The 20787-nt window shown below is 41.3% G+C and overlaps 2 protein-coding genes across 4 annotated transcripts in view; both read left to right on the top strand.

The window, feature by feature from the left end:
• Positions 1-14370, top strand: part of fam91a1 (family with sequence similarity 91 member A1) — a 28832-nt gene extending 14462 nt beyond the window's left edge. Inside the window, exons 11-24 of one of the 3 annotated variants that reach the window (XR_012590544.1) lie at positions 651-763; positions 1161-1267; positions 1804-1916; positions 2036-2122; positions 2298-2427; positions 5085-5233; positions 5881-6015; positions 7059-7172; positions 7384-7456; positions 8647-8793; positions 9176-9264; positions 10446-10569; positions 10692-10761; positions 12067-14370. Coding sequence is in view for 2 of the 3 variants with exons in the window: in XM_074612651.1 (XP_074468752.1) it covers positions 651-763; positions 1161-1267; positions 1804-1916; positions 2036-2122; positions 2298-2427; positions 5085-5233; positions 5881-6015; positions 7059-7172; positions 7384-7456; positions 8647-8793; positions 9176-9277; positions 10446-10569; positions 10692-10761; positions 12067-12252 (1650 nt within the window). In the remaining variant the exon portion in view is untranslated. Of the gene's footprint in view, positions 1-650; positions 764-1160; positions 1268-1803; positions 1917-2035; positions 2123-2297; positions 2428-5084; positions 5234-5880; positions 6016-7058; positions 7173-7383; positions 7457-8646; positions 8794-9175; positions 9278-10445; positions 10570-10691; positions 10762-12066 lie in introns of all 3 variants that reach the window. The other 2 variants (XM_074612652.1, XM_074612651.1) reach the window with 2 other exon arrangements.
• Positions 14371-18424: 4054 nt separating this feature from the next.
• lratd2a (LRAT domain containing 2a) lies at positions 18425-20066 on the top strand. The gene has a single exon (XM_074613378.1). The coding sequence runs from the start codon at positions 18877-18879 to the stop codon at positions 19702-19704; it is 828 nt and encodes a 275-aa protein (XP_074469479.1). The 5' UTR covers positions 18425-18876; the 3' UTR covers positions 19705-20066.
• Positions 20067-20787: the final 721 nt, after the last annotated feature.

Genomic DNA, 20787 nt, shown 5'->3' with positions numbered 1-20787 from the left:
CCCTACTAAAGTAAAACTTGCCGACAGACTGAATATAAGAAGTGGACATAGTCACCATAATGTCACCCACTGGTTTGTGGAAGCCACAAGCTTTTTGGCCGTCGGCATCTTGTTTTTTTGCAACCAGAAGTGACACGAGAGGGTGGAGCTAAGTACAACCGAAAGCTTAATAAGACATTTTTAGGCGACCAAAATGTTACAATTAATTTTCAACACACTGTGAAAGGGTTGAAGTTGTAAAACGAACAACACATCCCCTGCTTTATGGTCTATTTTACTCTAAATGGGACCATAATTTACTTAATGAACATCATGCTGTATTGAAGAAGACTAGAAACTAGCGATTGAGACCATAAACTCATGTTTACAATGTTTACTGAGGTAATAAATTAAGTGAGAAGTAGGGTCATTTTCTCATAGACTTCTATACAATCGGACTTCTTTTTGCAACCAGAGTCGCCGCCCCCTGCTGGCTATTAGAAAGTTTAAGTCACTTTTCGGCTTCACATTTTTTTGGACCCAGAGGTTTCTGCCTTAACTCACCTCGATCGGGGTGACAGGTCACAGCTTGATGATATGTGACAGTGAAAGAGTATCATATTTGTGTGGATCAAACATCTGTTGACTGTGTTTTTACTACGTTTCATCAGAATGCAGTTTCCATGTACTGTCGTCTCGGCTTCGCTGTAAAGAAAGGTCAGGTGATCACCTCAGAACAGCTCCACCCCAGCTGGAAGAACGCCCCATCTGTCAACAGACTCAGGTATGTACAGGCAGCCAATATCAACCGTCCACCACTTCTTTAAAACTGAAAGTGGTGCCACGTGTTGAACCACGTTCACCCATTAACTTGCATTATTTTACATTTTTAGAAGCAATTTGCCCCCCAAAATTTAAATGTAAACATTTTCCCGGTTATTTTTTTTTAAATGAATCAACCTTTTAGATACTGGCATGTTAGGATACTCAATCTCATGTGGGAAGAAAATTACAGTTGGGGTCTCCAGCATCCATTCATCCACCTATATACACCTAGTAAATCCTTTAAGCTCTCCATCAGGAAAAAATACATTTCTCTAAATGTTGAAATATTTTAATTAATTTTAATTTAATAACCCGCTACACACTACACTCAATGTGGTTCTTCTTTCCTCTGTTAGGAGCACCGTGGACCCTCAGAAGATGCTGCTGTCCTGGGAGCAGGGCAGTCCGGTCATGGAGGGAGGCTCCTCGGCCACCGACACCGACACTACCAGTCTGGAAGAAGGTCTGTGTGGCCAGACACACGCACACACCCACACACACACACACACACAAACGCTGCAGTGTATGCAAATGAATACACATCTTGATGTATGCACACAAGGCACTTTCTGAAAGTTACTTCAGAAGTGTTGAAGCAGCGGTGCTAATTAATCCCTAAGAAAGCTCAATCATGCTTCTGAAAGTAATTCTCACATTAATAGATGTTTGTCTAAAAAGGTTTCATTTGTGCTCTAATTTTATCTTTGTTATGCAGGTTAAGGCTGTTGGGTTGCTCAGACTAACAAATTGGATATTGTCAACGTGTCTGTTCATCAACCACATTTACATGTTAATGATCAATTCAAATTTAAATTATTTGAGAAGGAACCCAAAGATGGTTTGGCTTGGCCCTCGTAAACACATTTCATTTTCATAAAATCACAAGCTCATATCCTCAAGTGATGAATGATACAGCTAAGCAGGTGTGCTATTACATGCATTCATGGTCCTGCACACAGTTATTGCTCTTGTTATATGTTCTTTTTTTTGTCTCTGTAGCAGAAACAGGAAGCGTAAGCAGCCTGAGTATCCCAGTTGCACCAACAAAGAGGATTGCCTTCCTCTTTGACTCCACTCTCACAGCCTTCCTCATGATGGGCAACCTGTCTCCGGTGAGTGACTGGATGTTGACACGAGAAAACACACAGATTCTTGATGTTAAAAGGCTTAAGAGAGACATTTGACACGGACTGTACATCTTGGTTCCTGTGTGTCTTTGTCCCTCTATCAGAACCTGAAGAGCCATGCAGTGACCATGTTTGAGGTGGGTAAGCTGTCTGATGAGACTCTGGACAGCTTCCTGGCTGAGTTAGAGAAGGTGAGACCTGCAATTGAAACAAAGCAAACAAAGACTTGCTAGTGTATCTAATAAAGCCTCCGTCATGAAACACCCGAGGTTACTAAATCAGTGTAGAAAATGAATTATAGCTTGATGCTCACAGGTTTACACAAACACTCTACTTGAATGTATTTCCTGATTTCTCTGTGTCCAGGTGGAGAGCACAGCAGAGGGCGAGGCCCAGCGGTATTTTGACCACGCTCTGACCCTGAAAAACACCATCCTTTTCTTGCGCTACAACAAAGAACTCTCTCAGGACCAGGGACCTGATATCCCAAATATAGGTAATTATACAGTTACACCATCTTTGTCAACCCCTTCATGGGTAATTACTAGGGCTGTCAAAGTTGATAACTAAATCGTTTTAACACCACTCATTTCTTTAACACATTAATGCAATCAATCTTTCGGAGGTTATAGCAGGCTCGGTTTTAAAGGTATAGTGATGATACTGGCATCATATGAAACTAGAAATCTTATCATACTAGCTTGTCGCTCCAAACTTGTGCTAAATTTTGGCAAGGAAAAACTGGCATGGCCATTTTCAAAGGAGTCCCTTAACTTCTGACCTCAAGATATGTGAATGAAAATGGGTTCTATGGGTACCCACGAGACTCCCCAGGCAGACATGCCCACTTTATGATAATCACATGCAGTTTGGGGTGAGTCATAGTCAAGTCAGCACACTGACACACTGACAGCTGTTGTCTGTTGGGCTTGAGTTTGCCATGTTATGATTTGAGCATATTTTTTATGCTAAATGAGTACCTGTGAGGGTTTCTGGACAATATTTGTCAATGTTTAGTGTTGTTAATTGATTTCCAGTAATAAAGATATACATACATTTGCATAAAGCAGCATATTTGCCCACTCCCATGTTGATAAAAGTATTAAATACTTGACAAATCTCACTTTAAGGTACATTTTGAACAGATATAGAAATGTGCGATTAATTTGCGATTAATCGCGATGAAATATTTTAATTGATTGACAGCCCTAGTAAATACATGTAAGATCGAGGCGTCATACACCTATACATGTGGCTAATAGGCAGTTTTGAGGCCAGATTGGTTTCTGTGTATTATTACGCAGCTTCAATGCTGGTTTTGAAGTTCTCACTGCCTTCGCCGCCTCAACAGCAAGTTAATGAAATAGAAACTCATATTTATGTCTGCTGTCTGCACACAGTTCCCTCTGTGCTTTGTAGTTAGTTTGTTGCCAACAGTTGACATCATCTGTGATACAAATGCAGCCAACATTTTGTAATGGTTGTTTCAAAATCACTTTCAAAGCTTCAAATATCAATCAGACAGAAATTTAAGGTGAGAGCTGGGACGTGCAGAGTGAACATGGAGGAAGGAGTGTGTGTGTGTGTGTTAATGTGTGTATGATTCAAAGCACAATTGGCTTATTATTTACAGTGATAAACAGAAATGTATCTGTAAGTATTAAGGGACAAAAATTAATTGTGTAAAAATCTGATTTTGGGGGTTAACTGTCACTAATTGTTAACAAATCAGCAGCTGTTTAACCGTTTCTCCCAATTTTCATCTTGGCTCCTTATTATTGAAAAGATATTCTGAGCTACCACAATTTGCGGCAAACAACTGTAAATGACTCCTATTCAACTACTAAAACTTGTTCTGTGGTCTTCAATAATAAATCAATAAGTAATGAAGCATTTAAAAGTTATTTTCATGTGAAAGTTCTAAATAAGACTGGAAAGTCTTTTTGGAGGCAACAAAGAGGAAGTGGATCTTCTGTTTGTGCTGCTTCTGGCAAACGTGTGTGTCACTCTCTCTCTCTCTCGGCTGTCTGCTTCGCCCATCACCTGCGTCTGAATAGTTTCTTTTGAATATGGTCATATATGCCTGTCAATCCAGATGAAGCTGTATTGTTCTACTGGTGTCTCGAGGGGGAGCAAGAAAGAGTGAGTCCTCCAACGACGACAAAGCAAATCTCTGAGTTTCCATGTAGCAACCGTCGTGCCACCAGATGCTGTTTGTTTGGTTTGGCAGCGTGCCTCACTTCTGATTGTCTTATCTCTCAGTCGTCCTCAGCTGCTGCTGCAGGCGTCTGCTGAGGAGCGAGCGCACTGAGAGCCCGCTGGCTGAAGCTAAACTAAGCCCACAGTGGTACAAATTATTATAATAATACATTATTATTGCATTACAAAAATCAGCATCCAAACCTCCTTTAAACAATACAGTATGCAGCAGCAGTCTCAGTGCGTACTGTGATTGACTTTTGTAAGGGTTTGTTCCACTCTATGCTGTGGAATAAATATAAACATCACGTCCATCAGGTCAGTTCTTTGCGTCTGCAAAACTCTAGTACTGATTTATCTCATTAATTATCAGACGCCTCTTGCCTCTTAGATTTATATCTAGGAGGCAAGAGGTAATTATTAAATCCAAGAATGCCAAGTTGAGACTTGTGTCCTTTGAGAGGACGTTTTTTACAAGTTACCTTGGAGAGAACAGTCTTCTTAACACCACGGCTACAAAGAAAGAATCTCTACCGTGCTTTAACTGCTTCAACCCAGTTACTGTTTGATGCATTCACACTTGGCAGATTAATTTCCAGGATCTTTATTTGCTCTCTTCCTATGCTTCTTTTCATTTAAAGGAGTAGTTGTTTCATGTCTGTCCGGTGTATATACATAACATCTCTTCCTAACTGAATGTGCAAACATCAGATTGTTTCAGTTTTTCCCAATGAAGATGTCCTGACCTGCTCCGTGTATCAGCAAAACGGGAAACCGCAAGCCATTCTACTATTGCTGACTTCTATTCTTCTACTATCCATGCAGTTACTTCAGTCACTTCACAGAAAACACAAGAATGCAAACTACATGCACACACCTAATAACTCACACTGAGTTCCCAGCCTCTTTTGTATAGAAGCTGTAACTGTCCCTGATTTTTTTTCCCCCAACTAGGTTTCCCCTTGGACATGTTGCGCTGTGAGAGCCTGCTGGGTCTGGACCAGGCCACCTGCAGCCGTGTCCTCAACAAGAACTACAAGCTGCTGGTCTCAATGGCGCCGCTCAGCAACGAGATCAGGCCCATCAGCAGCTGCACGCCTCAGGTATGACGCCTGGAGGGAGGGAGAGCAGAGGGGGTACTGTGCGTCACGCTGGGATGTTGGATCAAATGTTGACTGTCTGAGAGTTGTGTGTTTGTGTTTTAGTCGTCAGTTCATGCGTTTGTGCGTGTGTGCGTGTGTTTGCCCTCTTGCTGTGTGTACGCACACTTGTGTGACTGTGTGTGTGTGTGTGTGTGTGCTTTATGGGCACTCAGCCTGCAGTTGCCCCCAACAACAAGGCTACACAAAGAGAGAGGGAGGAAGGAAGGGAGGCAAGGCTCATGAGTAATTCCTCTGCCTGGCCACACTCCAGCTTTCTAGCTGAGCTCAGAGAGACGGAAGGAAAGAAGTTAAACTCTTGTTGTGCCATTCACGCTGCTGTTTATTCTCACACTGCTGGGACTCAGTGAAGTGGAATTCACTGAGTTCTTTTCTTTGTTTTCCGCTCACATCTCTAATAGCAGCTTCAATTTCTGCTTCTCCGACAGAAGAACAACACAGGCGGTTATTCTCCTTTGTCTCCTTTTTTGTCCATTTGAAGTATGTGTTCATGTAAGACATGAAATGGAAAAACCATCTGAGGATGTGTATGCTTTAATTCTATTTCTGCACACTCACGTTATGTGTCCATGTTTGTTTTTCCCCTGCAGCACATTGGCCCGGCCATCCCCGAGGTGAGCTCCATCTGGTTCAAGCTATACCTGTACCATGTGACTGGCCAAGGCCCGCCGTCTCTGCTGCTCTCCAAAGGCTCCAGGCTCCGCAAACTGCCAGACATATTCCAGGTTAGCCCAAACTAATAATTAATCAGGCAGGTAGGTTAAATACGTGTAGGTACACAGTTGAGTAGGTAAATGTATGCTGATACAGATACTGTATAAGCTAAAGATAGCTCTTTGAAGTCAGATAAGAAAAGTGCCCACAATGTGATAAGAAAAACTACTTTTTGAGCCCGATGAAATATTTGATTGGACACTTTTTCAATTCTACCCTTTTAAATTTTGACCTTGCCGTTTCAGTTGATTATCAGAGCACTAGAGGGGAAATTCAACACTGTTTCGTTCGTGCCCGTCAACCTTTCTTAACAAAGCATACCACACCGTGCACCTGCATTCTTCCCCTCCAAGGCTTCCCGATGGTCTTGGAATTTTTTAAGCTATCTTGGGAATGTGAGGCAGGGAGCGAAAGAGAAATTGATGAAGTAAATTCTCAGGGGAGGACAGGTAATATCATGCAAATGGGTCACTTTATTGGAACATACCATCTTGTATTTTTCTACTTGTTACTTGCCATCTTGTTCAATTTAACTATTTTTCTTCACAGTGAACTTAACTGTAGTATTTTTACTCCTTCACCACTTTAAGAGCTGAAAATAATGAACGAAACAGAAAAGATTAACACCTTAATTTCATGGAAAAGCTCTGAATCGGTTAGGGAAAACCATGCAAGTGTCACGACATGTAAAATCAGCTGCAGGGTGGAGGTTTAATTATTTTAATCAGTGTATGTTTGACGTAGTGGACGATTGACAAGTTGACATGTTGGTATGAACGGGGGAGTGATATCTCCTCTCCTGAGATGATGTATTACACATGAAATGCTATTACCGTTGTAGAGGACAGAGGTACTGAAACATTTCCCTCTACCTTGTGTCAAGAGTCTTTTTAAGTTTTATATTATATAAAAAAAGCATTCTTCTTATTATTCATCACTACTCAGTATGGTGAGTGATGTTGCTGTACTCCCATGATGCCGGTCCGTCACATCACAGTCCAGTGATTAGCAGCTGTGGAAGAATCCTTTGCTTGACCTGCTTTTCTCCCTTCAGGTCTACGACAGGTTGTTGATCACCTCCTGGGGTCACGACCCCGGAGTCGTGCCAACATCCAACGTGCTGACCATGCTCAACGATGCCCTCACACACTCTGCTGTACTAATCCAGGTAAACACACACACACACATGAGCTCCAATTTTACAATGAGGTTGTTTCCGGATTTCTTTTTGGCTTAATTGCTTGAATTTGAACTTTTGAACATTGCAGAATCGAATGTTATGTATGTACTTTCTGTGTGTTTTCAATAATAACATATTTGGTGCCACTGTGTGGATATATAAACTGTGCTGTATGTGTGTTTGTGTGTGTAACCTTCAGGGTCACGGTATGCACGGCCATGGAGAAACCGTTCACATCCCGTTCCCCTTTGATGCAGAAGATCTGAAAGGAGGTGAGGTATTATTATATGTGGCTAAAGCTATAAAATCACTTAGTAATTGACAGCCTATAAGTTATGCTAATATGAGAATCATTCACTCAATCAAATAAGACTGCAACTAATGATGATTTTCATTATCAGTAAATCTGCCGATTAATCAATTAATCGTTTGGTCTATATTTTCAGAAAATTGTGAAAAATGTCCGTCTCAGTTTCTCAAAGTTCAAGGTGATGTCTTTAAATGTCTTATTTTGCCAATCCAAAACCCAAAGATATTCAATTTAATATGATATATAACAGAGAACAGCAGGAAATCTCCATATTGGAGAGGATGAAAACTGTATTTTCTGCCATTTTTGCATGAAAAATTACTTCATTGATTAATCGATTATAAAAGTAGTTGTCGATTATTTTTCTTTCAAAACCACAGAATGAAGAACAGTGTTCGCAATCTTAGAAAGGAACGGCAGACTTTTTCATTCACTTCCCATTCGCTATTCATATTCCTTGACTTTGGGGTCAGGGAGGTAAGAGCAACACATACAGCAGACAATAATAATTATACTATATATATTTGCCTATACATATATTATAGTTTTTGCACCCTCATCTTGGTATGAGGTACAGAGTCACCTTAAACTATTATTTTATAAGCATAGAAGATTATAAAAACAGGTTTAAGGACTCTTTAACCCCTGAATGCCACATATCCTGCTACTGAACACTGCTCATTAATTTTGCTGTTATGTGAAACTTTTTATGCTGCTGTCTTGGCCAGGTCTCTCTCGTAAAAGAGATTCTGAATATCAATGGGAAAATTCCTTGTAAAATGAAGGTTAAATAAATAAATTAAATACACTCTATCAATATTATTGTGCTGCCACTGCCGTGTCGTGCGTAAATGATTAACATAACCTCAAGCTGTGCTCCTTTCTCTCGTGACTCAAATATTCAGTTTTTGGCTTTGAGGGTTTTAACTCGTCAAACATCATAAAAAGGATTTGGATCCTCTGAAATCCTTCTCTTCTGAATTTGTGTGTGAAGTTTAACACTAACACTCATCCCTCTAATACATTTGCTGTCACAACATGACACCCTCTGTCGAAACAGATTTGATATGAATGCCATGCTTCGCAGATATTGATAGAAATATCTATGGAGTTTAACTCGCGTTGTTTGTGTTGTCTCTCCGTCCTGTGCAGAGTTCTCCTACTCCAACATGTGTGTGCACAAGTCGCTGCAGACGCTGAAGGACAAAGTGGACCTGGAGCACCAGTGTGGCTACGTCACCATGCTCAACTCCAACAACAGGCACCGTCGCAGGCCCAGCGACAGCACCGAGTGCAGAGGTAGGATGTGCACATGCATGTGAGAGACAAGACATATAGTTGAATTAGTAACAACGTCGTTGCCTCTGATGGCCATTGGCACTGATGGTGCAAATTAGATAAAGATTGCTCACAGTCCAGTTTAATTATTCTGTTTGTCTGCATAATTGTGTCCCTTATTGTGATAGCCTTTGCTAATGGATGTGGATCGAACAGTATTAGCCTTTACCATGAGATTTACTGATTGAATGTTGCTGACATAACTCATCGCAGTTTTTGTTTAACATAGATACTCGTGCAAAAGTTGGGCATTTCATGAAGCTTCCTAACTGAAAGGCATTCAGGCTGTGAAACAACCTTTCTGTGTCTTAATGCTGATGGAGATTTGTTGCTTTTCTTCAAGGGGACACACATCTAGGTGGAGGCCTGGACACCAACGGCAGCACTGAGTCCTTTGAGCTTGTGACAGAAGAAAACAACGGGGAAGGCAAAGTAAAGACAGATAGTAGGTGTACATTTGTGTTAAATGTACAGAATACTTCACCCACAAAATGACCATTTGAATACTCACCCCGTGTTACCTTGAATTCTTGAAGAAAACTTATCTCGCATGTCTCCGTGGTGAATGAAGAATCAAAAAACAGTGAAAAGTCTTGATGAATTGAAGTAAAACCTTACCATTTAAAACACTTCCACATAAACAGTCTCACAGTTGCGCAGGCGCGCTACCCGTCCGTGCGAGTCTGAAGTGTTTAAATAGTAAGGTTTTGGTGACGATGTATGTGTTCGGGAAGTAGTGAGCATATGGATTAATGAGATATGAATTATGCTGTACGAGTTGTATGAGAGTTTGTAAACGGATGTTTTGATATAGTTTTGCTTTTGTTAAATCTTGGAACCCGTCAGCTAACGGTCTGAAGACGGATAAGCCTCTGGGGGGTAAGGGGCTATATTTCTGGGGTTCCGGTGTAGCCAGCGGATATCTGGGCCAAAACTTCCTTTTCTGCTCGCTGCTCACTTGAGATGCGAGACACGTACGACCGGATTTCTTCACAAGCAGCCAGTTTACAAGCTCATTTTAAACCAATTAAAAGCTAAATCATCGTCAGAGGATAGCCGGTGGGTTCCCAGATTGTATTTCGGCCGATGCGTTCCGCCTCTTTTGCTCTCCACACGGACTGTTTACCTGCATTCAACCAAAGCCTCCTCGAACGTGATTGGTTAAAACTATTTGGACTACAAATAGAAACCAGAACGCTTCGATACCAAAATCTTGTCCCGTTGCATACAGATTCTTCACATGAATGCAGAATCTGTTTATAGAGATTAGCTGTTGTTAAATGCTGCCCCCATCTACTTCAGTTAATCAAGACTTTTTTGTATTCTTCGTTCACCATGGAGGCATGAAAGAAAGTTTTCTTCAAGAATTCAAGGTAACACAGGGTGAGTAATTAATATACAAATGGTAATTTTGTGGGTGAAGTATTCTTTTAATGTATATATTTATTTATTTTTCTATTAGAATACCTTCAAATTACATAATCAGATGTTTGAGAGTTGTCAGAGATGCTAAAGACCTGAATGGGAGACCAGCATGTCTGTCTTAATGGTATGTGTCTCATGTTGTAATGTATGTCATCACCATCCCTCCCTTGCCGATTTCTTTCTTTCAGACTTTTCATCTGAAGATGAGTGGGTCCCTCTTGAACTGTGCTTCGGCATGCCCCTCTTCAGCTCCGAGCTAAATCGCAAAGTGTGTCGAAAAATCGCCACGCACAAACTGTGCTGCAGCGAAAGGTACAAAAAAACAAAAAAAACACCCAGCATCCTCAAAGATTTCACTTTTGTTTAAAACATTGAGAAAACTGTGAAGACGTGTGTTGTAGCGGTGCTAGACTTTAGCTTTGTTGTCGTTTCAGCCTTCAAGAACTTCTTCACTCGAGCCGAAAGCTGTCGCTGAAGGTGTTGAGCTTCGTTCAGTCATTCCAGGTAAAAACAGTCTGCTGCCTCTTCGGGTGGCCACTTGAGAATACTCGCAGAAAAAAGAAAGAGAAGAAATAATGTCCAGTGAAAAAAGTCATGAATTTAACTTTACAAATTGAGTCTGTTCGAATTTATCAAGTTTACAGCCTGATAAATAATCTATAAATGTATCTAATAGAAACGTTGGTTTAATGTGGTTTAGAAGCAACAATATCCACGGTACTTTATGGTGAGAGAGAAGAGCAGGCTTTTTTAATAAACAAAAAAAACAAACAGAAATTTGTTATCTTAAGATAATGAGATATTTAACACCTTTCACATGAAAGAAAACAATATGATTAAATCTTTCATTGTGAATAATTAATAAGGGCAGCACTGAAGTGTATTTTTAATCATGAGATAATGAGATAATAAGTCACGATTTACTATAACGGGCTTGAAACAATTACCAGCCATCATGACTGCTCCTACTGTTTCATGACCTTTTGTTCTGATTCAGTATAATTAAACATTATATACTATTCTTGCACCAATTAGTTCATCTTTATTTTGATACTGTACAACTGTCAAACCCATAAAGATATTTTATCACGAGATGACCCACAGCCAGTTGGAGAATAGAATTCTAATTGAAGGTAAATATAGCGAATAAAGAGTTTCATTTTATTTTATTGAGAGATGAAAAACAGATCATTAACATACCAAACATAGAGTGTATTGTACATGTAGTGTCCCGAGATTCGAAAGGAGAAACAAAAGAAAGACATGGGAGAAAACAAACAAAACCAAAATAAAAAATGCAAGACAATTATCATAGTTGAAATTGAGTGCAGTAACTCGGGGTTATGTGAGAGTTGGGTTGAGATAGAAATTAGGTATTCTGTTGATTTGCAAATGATCCGGTTGTTGTTGTTTCAGTCTGCGAGGATGTGTGTAAGTGTGAGAAGAGAAAAACAAGACAATATGAAGCAGAAAGATAAATTTAATAGAAAAAAACATTTTAATAGAAAGGGATAAGGGAATGGTGAATATGTGGTTTTAGTTTAAAATTTGAACATCCTGTCTCGTTTGTGTCACAGACCTACCTGATGTACCCATACCCTTTCTGCATATTTTATACACATAATTTAGCGTTTAGAGGAGCTGGATGTTTTTATAAAGCAGCTTCAGAGGGTAAATCCGACAGGAACCATTCTCCTTAGCCTTTCCCCAACTTTGTTTTTGTCCCGGAGAAATGTCTCCTTGTCCCACATATCATGACATCCGCTCTACCTGGTGTTCTGATCTGTGACATTTGTCCCGTGTTGGCAGGACGGCGTCCAGCCCTCTGACCTGGACAGCGGCGTGTCGAACCCTCTCAGTCAGCCCCCGGCGGAGTCCGGTGTCCCCCTGCCCGCCCTCAACCTCCTCTTCAAGGACGGGCAACTGAGGGAGTGGAGCGGGCGGGCCCCTCCTCCTCTGGACATCTCAGCTCTGCAGAAGGACCAACCCTCATAAGTCACCACCCCACAAAACTTCCAGGAAAAACGTCATTTCATCGAAAAGGACCACCCTCTCACTGGGGAAATTGTTATCTGAGGTCCAACCCTGCATCCTGTCTATCAGTATCCTGTCATGGGAAGTTTAGCCCCGCCAGCACTTCATTCACCTACTGTATGAGGAATCATCGGTCTGACTAGTTCAAACCCCCCCTCGCTGTTCTCCCCTCTGTGATTCCTCATATTCGTAGCAAGGCAGTGTTATCTGTTGGAGTGGTGCTATTATCACAGTATATAACAGTGATGGAGGTCAACAGCATATAACCTGGAAGACCATTTAACTGGAAAATGCACGCTGTGCTCCCAACCTACCCTTCAATCAATGGATGTGCTGTGAGAGCGGAGTGGTAAAGTGGTTAATATTGGTATAGATGTTCTAAAAATGACCCACAAAATAAACGGTGAAGTGTTGAACAGACATCTTCAGGAATCATTTGACAATATGCATATTCTAGGACCAAGTTTTTGGAGTCCAGATGCAGACCCCGCTGCCTCCCTGTGTTGTCTCACGTTAAGTGATCTGATGCATGATACTGTTGCACAACTCGTACCATAAAAAGAATACTTTCCTCTTTACTTGTAATCAATATTGGGGGCATTTTATTATTTGCACTGTGCAGGATTTCTCCAAACCTGTGGAAGAGGTAATGTAATTTTATTTTTTTTTTTAGACGTTGGACCCCTTGTAGTGCGCACATGGTTTTAGAGCTCACGTTTACCACAAGAAAGTGTTTCCTCTTGGAAACTGACTGGGCATCAGAGAAACTGTTTTTTTTAGTTATTATTTGTTATCATTTCTCTGTACATGAGAACACCAAAGACCATTTTCTTTTCCTGTATAATTATTATTTTTTTTTATCTTCTGTTTTACTGTCTTTACGTTTATTTTGCTGCCTTATCACTGTCAGCCAATCAACAACTACCAGGTCTTTGATCAAATCTCTAGATTTGATTTGCTTATGTTTATTTTTTTTTCATTTTACAAATGATTTATGCACATTTGAATGCGTGTTTATAACCAATCAAATCAACAACATTGGGCCACAACCTACCCACCGTTGCCCCTGTTAAAGAATTTGACCAGATTAACCAAGTGTATCTAATTGCACAGAACGGGAACAGTCAGGTCTGTGTGTTTGACCCAGGCCTGTACCCTGCCAGTATCTCTCCCTGGATCGACTCCAGTTTGTGTGCAGTGCAGTGCACTCTTGGCCAGCCCGCCACACTCTCCAAGGGATTCTGTTTACACCATGTTTTGAAAAATGGGGTTTGTAGTCTAGAGAGGAGAAGGCGACTTCGCTGTGAAGGCTGTCACAGACCCATGGGATGGAAATGCTAATGCTTTGCCCAGCGTTTCAGAGATGTGATGGCCCAAAAAAGTGTCTGAAGTCTGTCATGAATTTTCAGTGTAGCTCCAAGAATATAGAGTACTTTTTATTGCATTTAGAATGCTAACCTATTTTGTTGAGTATTTTTTTTTTTTTTTTTTTTTTGAAGGAATCTGCCATCTGCAGTTTTTGACCCACTTGTGGTTGTTGTTTCTAATAACGTGATGCTGAAATAGAAAAAAAAAGACTAACATGAGGTCCCGTTGAAGCATGATGACTGTGTAGAAACTGTTGTGTGTATGTTGTGTATGCGTGTGTATTGTACACCTCACTCTTGGTGTGTTTTCATACACGCCTACCTTTCACAATAAGAGCCCCACCCCCTCCAATCCTGCCTGTCTGTTATCTAGTTGCAGTGCTTGGTCACCCCATCCTCCCCCAGGTATACATCCACCAGTGTTTAAAACAATGCTAGTTTTATATGTCAGCTTATATTTTAGGAGATCTTTGTTGTAGCTTGTTTAATGGGACTGTGAATATCATTGACTGAGTTAATAATGATGCTCTTGTAATTAAATGGGTTAAAAAAAATAAGAAAGTGACATTCCTTCAAAATGCCCTTCCTCCATCCTTGCTCCATCTCCCCTCTGCTCCAGATACATGTTATTATTACAAATAAATATGTAAAAAGTATATGAAAATATAAATAAATATGTAATAAGAACAAACTCTTTTTTCCTCCCTGAAAATGCCTCTGTGTCCTTTTTTCCCTGATCTATACTTTGAGATTTTGTGTCCCTGATTTCAGCCGCTACTGCTCTGAATTGTTGTAGCCAATCACATAACATGATATAAAGCCGTGCTCGGTAGATGTTTTCCTAGCCAGGTGGAACAGATGGTGTGCAAGACGCAGCGGTCCGGATGCTCTGTCCATCTGCCTCAAGTACACACTTGTTCACCCATCCCTGTAGATTTAAATAAATAAACACTTAGCTGAAAAACAATGTCTGATACATGGATTGTGAAACCTTTTTTGAAAAGCTATGAAAACCCCACGTTTTTGGGAGGAAGATTAAGGTGTCAGCCTGTGCCCTCACCGGACAGGTGGAGCCCCACCTAATTGACTATGTCTCCCAGGCCTCCCTGCTCCAGTAATTTCCCAGCACCACAAATTACAGTGTGTCACCGGGGGGCACCAGGGGCGTAAACTGGGTCATGCCACCCGAGGATAAGAGGCACCGAGAAGCGGTCAAATGAGCTGCATGTCACCACTCTAACAGTTCTTTTCTTTCCCAACACCCTCAGCCCTGCACTGACGCTCGGGAAAGGTGTAATACATCTGCTGAATTCATTCTGCACATTTGTTATTTTTGACTTCCATCAGATGCAAACTGGGACTGCTGCAAGGCTCCAGGCTGAAATGGGAGGAAAACTGTGAATAGAAATAAACATTGCGCTGTACATGCATAGACTTGAGCCAAAGCTGATGAAAGGTCAGCGAAGGTGAAGGAGAATTTAATCTGGCCTTCTCTGAAATACTTTGCTTTATCATCATTTCAAGTGAAAATGGAAGTACAACAACTTAGATAATGTTCCTTTGAATTGGGCTGCATCATTATGACATCAGCTCATGATTCTACAGTTTATCCCTCTTGGTGTGGACTGCACATAGATGCTCACTGTCCAAGACAACTTAGTTTATCTGTATTGCCAAAAGGAGACAAAATGCAAGCAGCTCTTTGAGGCTGTACTTATAGGAACAGTGCAGCTTTGAGCTGAATGCTAACAACAGTGTGCTAACACGCTCACAATGACAATGCCAGCGTTGCCAGATGGGAAATGTTAAAATATCGTACCAGAGGCTTCAAATTTATTGTATTTTGAGGAAGATTATCATCATAGCCACGAGAATAAACTGGCGTAAATGTCTAGAATTTAATCCGCAATTTGCAAAAACTTGCAAAAACTCTTGTACGACTGGCTGCCTATCCTAAACCTAAACTATTCGAGGTAATGCCTAACCTTAACCATCTCACAGCGCAAAATCAACTAATTGTAAGCGTCACAAAATGAAATGGTCAAATTATCGTACATTAGGATACTTTTGGCATTATTGATCGTCGTACTGACGGCAAAATGATCATACAAATACTGTAATTATCGTACATCTGGCAACGCTGGACAATGCTAACATGCAGATGCTTAACAGTTTGCCATACATCCTCTTAGTTTAGCATGTTGGCATCCTAACATTTGACTATTAGCACTAATCACAAGGTATACAGCTGAGGGGAATGCAATTCATTATGCTGGCAGTCAGTCGACAAAAGTGCTTAAAAAATGTCAAGACAATCCATCCAATAGAAATGTCAATGTCAACCTCATGGTGGTGCAAGAGGAAAAGTTGGGGATCACCAAAGTCAGTCATACATCATCTGGGGATCATGAAGGCCTACAAAATGTTGTGCCAGCTCGTAGATGAGACAAAGTAATTAGGATTCATCCTCTGGGGACCACGAATGCATGCAAAAAAAAATCATAGCAATCTTTTAAATAGTTGTGGATCAACAGACAGACCGTGACACAATGCTGCACCGCTTGAGTGGCTAAATCGTTAAACGTTGGTTCCGTCTTGACCTTGAAACCTGTGTGTAACCTGCAAGATATTTGATTTGAACCCTGTGACCCGGGTTGAATTACTAACCAGGGAAAACATTCAATCTGGATTAGCCAGAGTTGGAAATCACACAGCGTGATCCTGTGGAGTTCTAAGAAAGCTCAGTCTCTTAATTAACCTGATAGTCTTAAGGAGCGCTGCCCAAAGGCCTCCATGCTAATCTGCTGAGTCCACTGTGGCCAATGAGGCCATTCTGACTGTTTAAACTAAACGAATGGATCAGGAGAGATTGTTTTCTGTTGAGACACGTCCTCTATCGTATCTCTACTGTACCGGATGACTTTGCAGTCAGTTTGTAATCGGTCCCTCCAGTGGGTACTCAGCTCAGAGTTCGGGTCAAACTCAGGTTCATTCTCTGTTAGCGTTCGTGTCTCTGTCTGTCTCTCTTCTACACAGAGTTGAACATTTGTTTCTATTTACAGCCTGTCAAACATGCTCACACCCGTCAGCATCTCTCCCAGTCTCTCGCTCAAAGCCATAAGGACAGGTGTTTTCACACGGAGGCTGCTGCAGCGAGTGCCATTTTTGGGGCATTCTGAGCACATTCCCCTTGCCTGTGGGATACAGTAGTGAGAAAATAGCCCATAACTGAGAGCGAGTCTCGGCAGGCCACAAGCCACTACAAATGTAATGGAGACATTATGGTCCCACCAGGAGATGGAGGGGGGAGCAAATGACTGTGCAGCTTCAGTTCATTCAAGGACAGACAGGTGGTCAAAACAGTAAAATATTGCAGAAGTTGGACCCCCTCACAGTCCTCCTCACTGTGTAGGGTTGCAATCCGTAATAGGGCCACATTCAGCGACTAAACCCAGGATGCAGTTTTGCCTACTCTGCATTTGTACAGTGAGTTTCTGATCACAGAGCGAGTTGCAAAAAATATAACCAAATAAAAACAACAAAATAAATAAATAAAAATACAGTAAAATGATAACATAGATAATTCAATAAATAAAACAAAAGATATCCGATAAAATAAAATGAACATTACCAAATAAAAAGGATGGACGAATAAAATATAATAATCAACAAAAAAAAAAAAAAATCAAAAAAAATACATAAATACAATTAAAAATACAAAAAAATAAATGAAGTAATGTAAAAATAACTCACTAAGAAAAAAAGAAATTAACTAAAAAAAATGAATAAAATTAAATAAAAAATAGATAACTTCCTAACTAACTAAATAATTAACCAACTAAATATATAAACAAAATACAACAAACAAAGATAACTAAAAATGCAATAAAATAGCTAACTAACTAAAAAGAAATAGAATAAGATAAATTAATAAAAACTATAATTTTATAAATATAATCAAATAAAAACAACAAAATAAATAAATAAATAAAAATACAGTAAAATGATAACATAGATAAATCAATAAATAAAACAAAAGATAACCAATAAAATAAAATGAACAATACCAAATAAAATGGATGGACGAATGAAATATAATAATCAACAACAACAAAAAATAATAAAAATGACACCATAAATAACTAAATAAATACAATAATATAGTATAAATGTAATCATTTATGAATATAATCCTATGCATTTACAGTCAAATAATCCTGTACACCTACAGCAAAAAATATACATTAGTAGAGCATTCACATTTTTATTTACCCCAGAAATCAAGTTTGTATTTCGTTTAAATCAATGCCAAATAGAAAAACGTTTATGCTCAAAGCTGTTCAGACAAAGAAAGGCAAAGAAGTGCAACTTTGTTTACATTTTATTTATTACATCTACCATACCTATTTTACAAGTGCAATTACCTCTGTTTACATTACATCTATTTTTCATATTTTATACTTCTAGTGTAACACTTCTGTTTATATTTATTTATTACATCTATTTTACCTGTTTTATTTGCTTTATAACTGTGTTATATGTTTTATCTGCCTCGTTTAGTCTTGTCAAGTATTTGTTTTAAAGCACTGACCAGAAGTGGCAAACTGTGAATCTCGTTGTATTTAATACGATGACAATAAAGCTTTCTATTCTATTCTATAACATTTACACAACAGCATGTAAGTCTTCTCTGAGAGATGAGGAGCGGATATTAAAGGTGCGGTGAAGAAAATTACGCGCACTTCCGCTTTAAAAGCGTCGCTGTGTCGCTGGAGAGAGTCACTGCTGGTGATGCGGAGTTCCAGATCTGCCTTCACTTCACCGCCGGACGGACGGATCTCTCTACTACTACCGCTGCTGCTGCTGATCAGTGCTGCTGCTCGGAGCAGCGCACTGGGGACTATCGAGGATTTGAATTTTAACCGTTGTCATGACAGCCGGCAGACGGAACTTTACGCCTGGAGCCAGCAGGTGAGTCTTCGAGGCTAACTACACCTGACGGAGCATTTGAAACCAGTTTGTCTTCCCCTCCCAACTCCACTTGTTGGAGTTGATGTGGCACTAAACAGGCAGTCACACCACGGAGACATACTGATGCGTAATTTGGATATAAAACCCCTGTCCGTCGGCATGGCGACAGAAGTTTTGTGTCAGTTGGCGGTGATGTTTGTCGACCGGTAGCAGCTCGTTGCATCAGATCACATTACACAGGAGCGGCATGGGGAACCAGATGGACAAGCTGTCTCATCTAAGTTACGCAGAAGTTCCCACGGTGGACCCGAACGGAGTGGACACGGAGGATTGTCCGCGCATCGGCGTCTCGTACATCTTCTCCAACGACGACGACGAGCTGGAGGACGTCTGCGCTGTCGACGGCTCCGATAAAGAGCCGAAGAACCAGGAAGAGAAGCAGTACGACCAGAGAGACGAGGTGGAGTGCTCCGTCTACTACAGAGACGAGTGCATCTACGAGAAGAGCGGCAAGTGCAACAACCTGGAGGTTTACTCTCCGGAGAATCTACTAAACAAGTGTAAAGCAGGTGATTTGGTGGAGTTTGTGGCTACAGGTCAGTTCCCACACTGGGCTGTGTATGTTGGAGACTTCCAGGTGGTGCATCTGCACAGAGCCGAGGTGAAAAACAGCTTTTTGACGGATGCAAGTCAAGGCAGGAGGTGTAGGATTGTGAACGAGTTGTACAGATTCAAAGCTCTGGGTGCAGATATGGTTGTGCAGAATGCGATGGAGCAGGTGGGATTAAAGGATGGAGAGCTGAGCTGGAGGAACTCTGAGGGTTTTGCAGCCTGGTGCAGGTTTGGCAAGAGGGAGTTCAAGATGGGAGGGGAGATCCGGATAGGCAAACAGCCCTACAGGTTGAAAATATGCATGTCTGATAAACATTCGCACATGCTGGAGTTTCAGAGCTTGGAGGACATGATCATGGAGAAGAGGAGGAACGATCACCTGGGCAGGACAGCAGTGTTGCAGGAGCTGGCCACTCACTTCAGCAGCGTGGAGGAGATAAAGAGTGAGCCAGGAGCTGACTGATGATGGGATGCTCCTCAAAATAAACTGCTTTTGCAAAGTAGAGTAGCCTTTACCAAACATAAACTGTTACACCCCCTGCTTTAATCTATAGCAAGCCTTCACTCCTTCATTTTTTGTATTATTAAAGGGACAGTTTGTAACTTTCAGAAATGCTTGTTAACAGCGACACCTGTGGCCGCTAAGTCAACAGGAAGTCAGCGTCGGGCTCGCGCTTGTGCTCGCTCTACATAGACGTGAACGAGCATCGCTCAAAACAGTGAGGCGACACACGTCAGCTAAAAGCACAATATCACTCTATATTTCACCTGCTTGGCAGTAATGTTAGCTGACCAGACGAAGGTCACTCCATGAATCACTGCTGATCCTAGGCTGAAGCAGGAAGAGAAACGTTATCGTCTCCGACCGGGTGCCGGTTTCTCCCTCCGGCACCCGGTTGGAGACGATAATGTTTCTCGCTGCGGAGCCCCGTCACTTCACAAGACACGGAAAACCTCTGTTGGTCTGGAGGAGCTGCAGCATTTATTTCTGCACAAACGTCCACTGTACATTCACTAGATATTCTCAGAGCTACTAACTCTCCTGCAGTGTGTAGTGAGCGTGCATGCACGTGTAGAGGTGGAGCGAGACAGCGAGAACGCGCACAGTGAAGGCAAGCAGGCAGGCAGAGGAGCAGAGACTCCGGCCACACGTGAGCGCGCATATGCGAGCGCGCATATGCGAGCGCGCATATGCGAGCGCGCATGGGATCCCGACCCGGTAGATTTATACGTGTAAGAAGTTACAAACAGTCCCTTTAAACTAGTGCAGTGCCCGTTGAAAACATGCCTGTTCAGAACAGGCTGAATGCTTGGCCTTGCTGCAGCTTTCTCGAGAACCGCTCACACAAACAACTTCACACTCAACACGGCACTTCTTGGAGCCTGAGCAATACAACTGCCGGGACATAGTTGCGTCACACACCCACAAGTTGCAGCTACTCACTGTCTGGAACACTGGTGAAATACACTCACCACGGACAGACTTACCGCAGACTACCGTTAGGCAAGGTAGGCAACTGCCGGGAACCCAACTAAAAGGGCCCCA

The sequence above is a fragment of the Sebastes fasciatus genome, chromosome 17 (assembly GCF_043250625.1).
Source record: "Sebastes fasciatus isolate fSebFas1 chromosome 17, fSebFas1.pri, whole genome shotgun sequence".
NCBI lineage: Eukaryota > Metazoa > Chordata > Actinopteri > Perciformes > Sebastidae > Sebastes > Sebastes fasciatus.
This window is presented reverse-complemented; position numbering and strand designations above follow the sequence as displayed.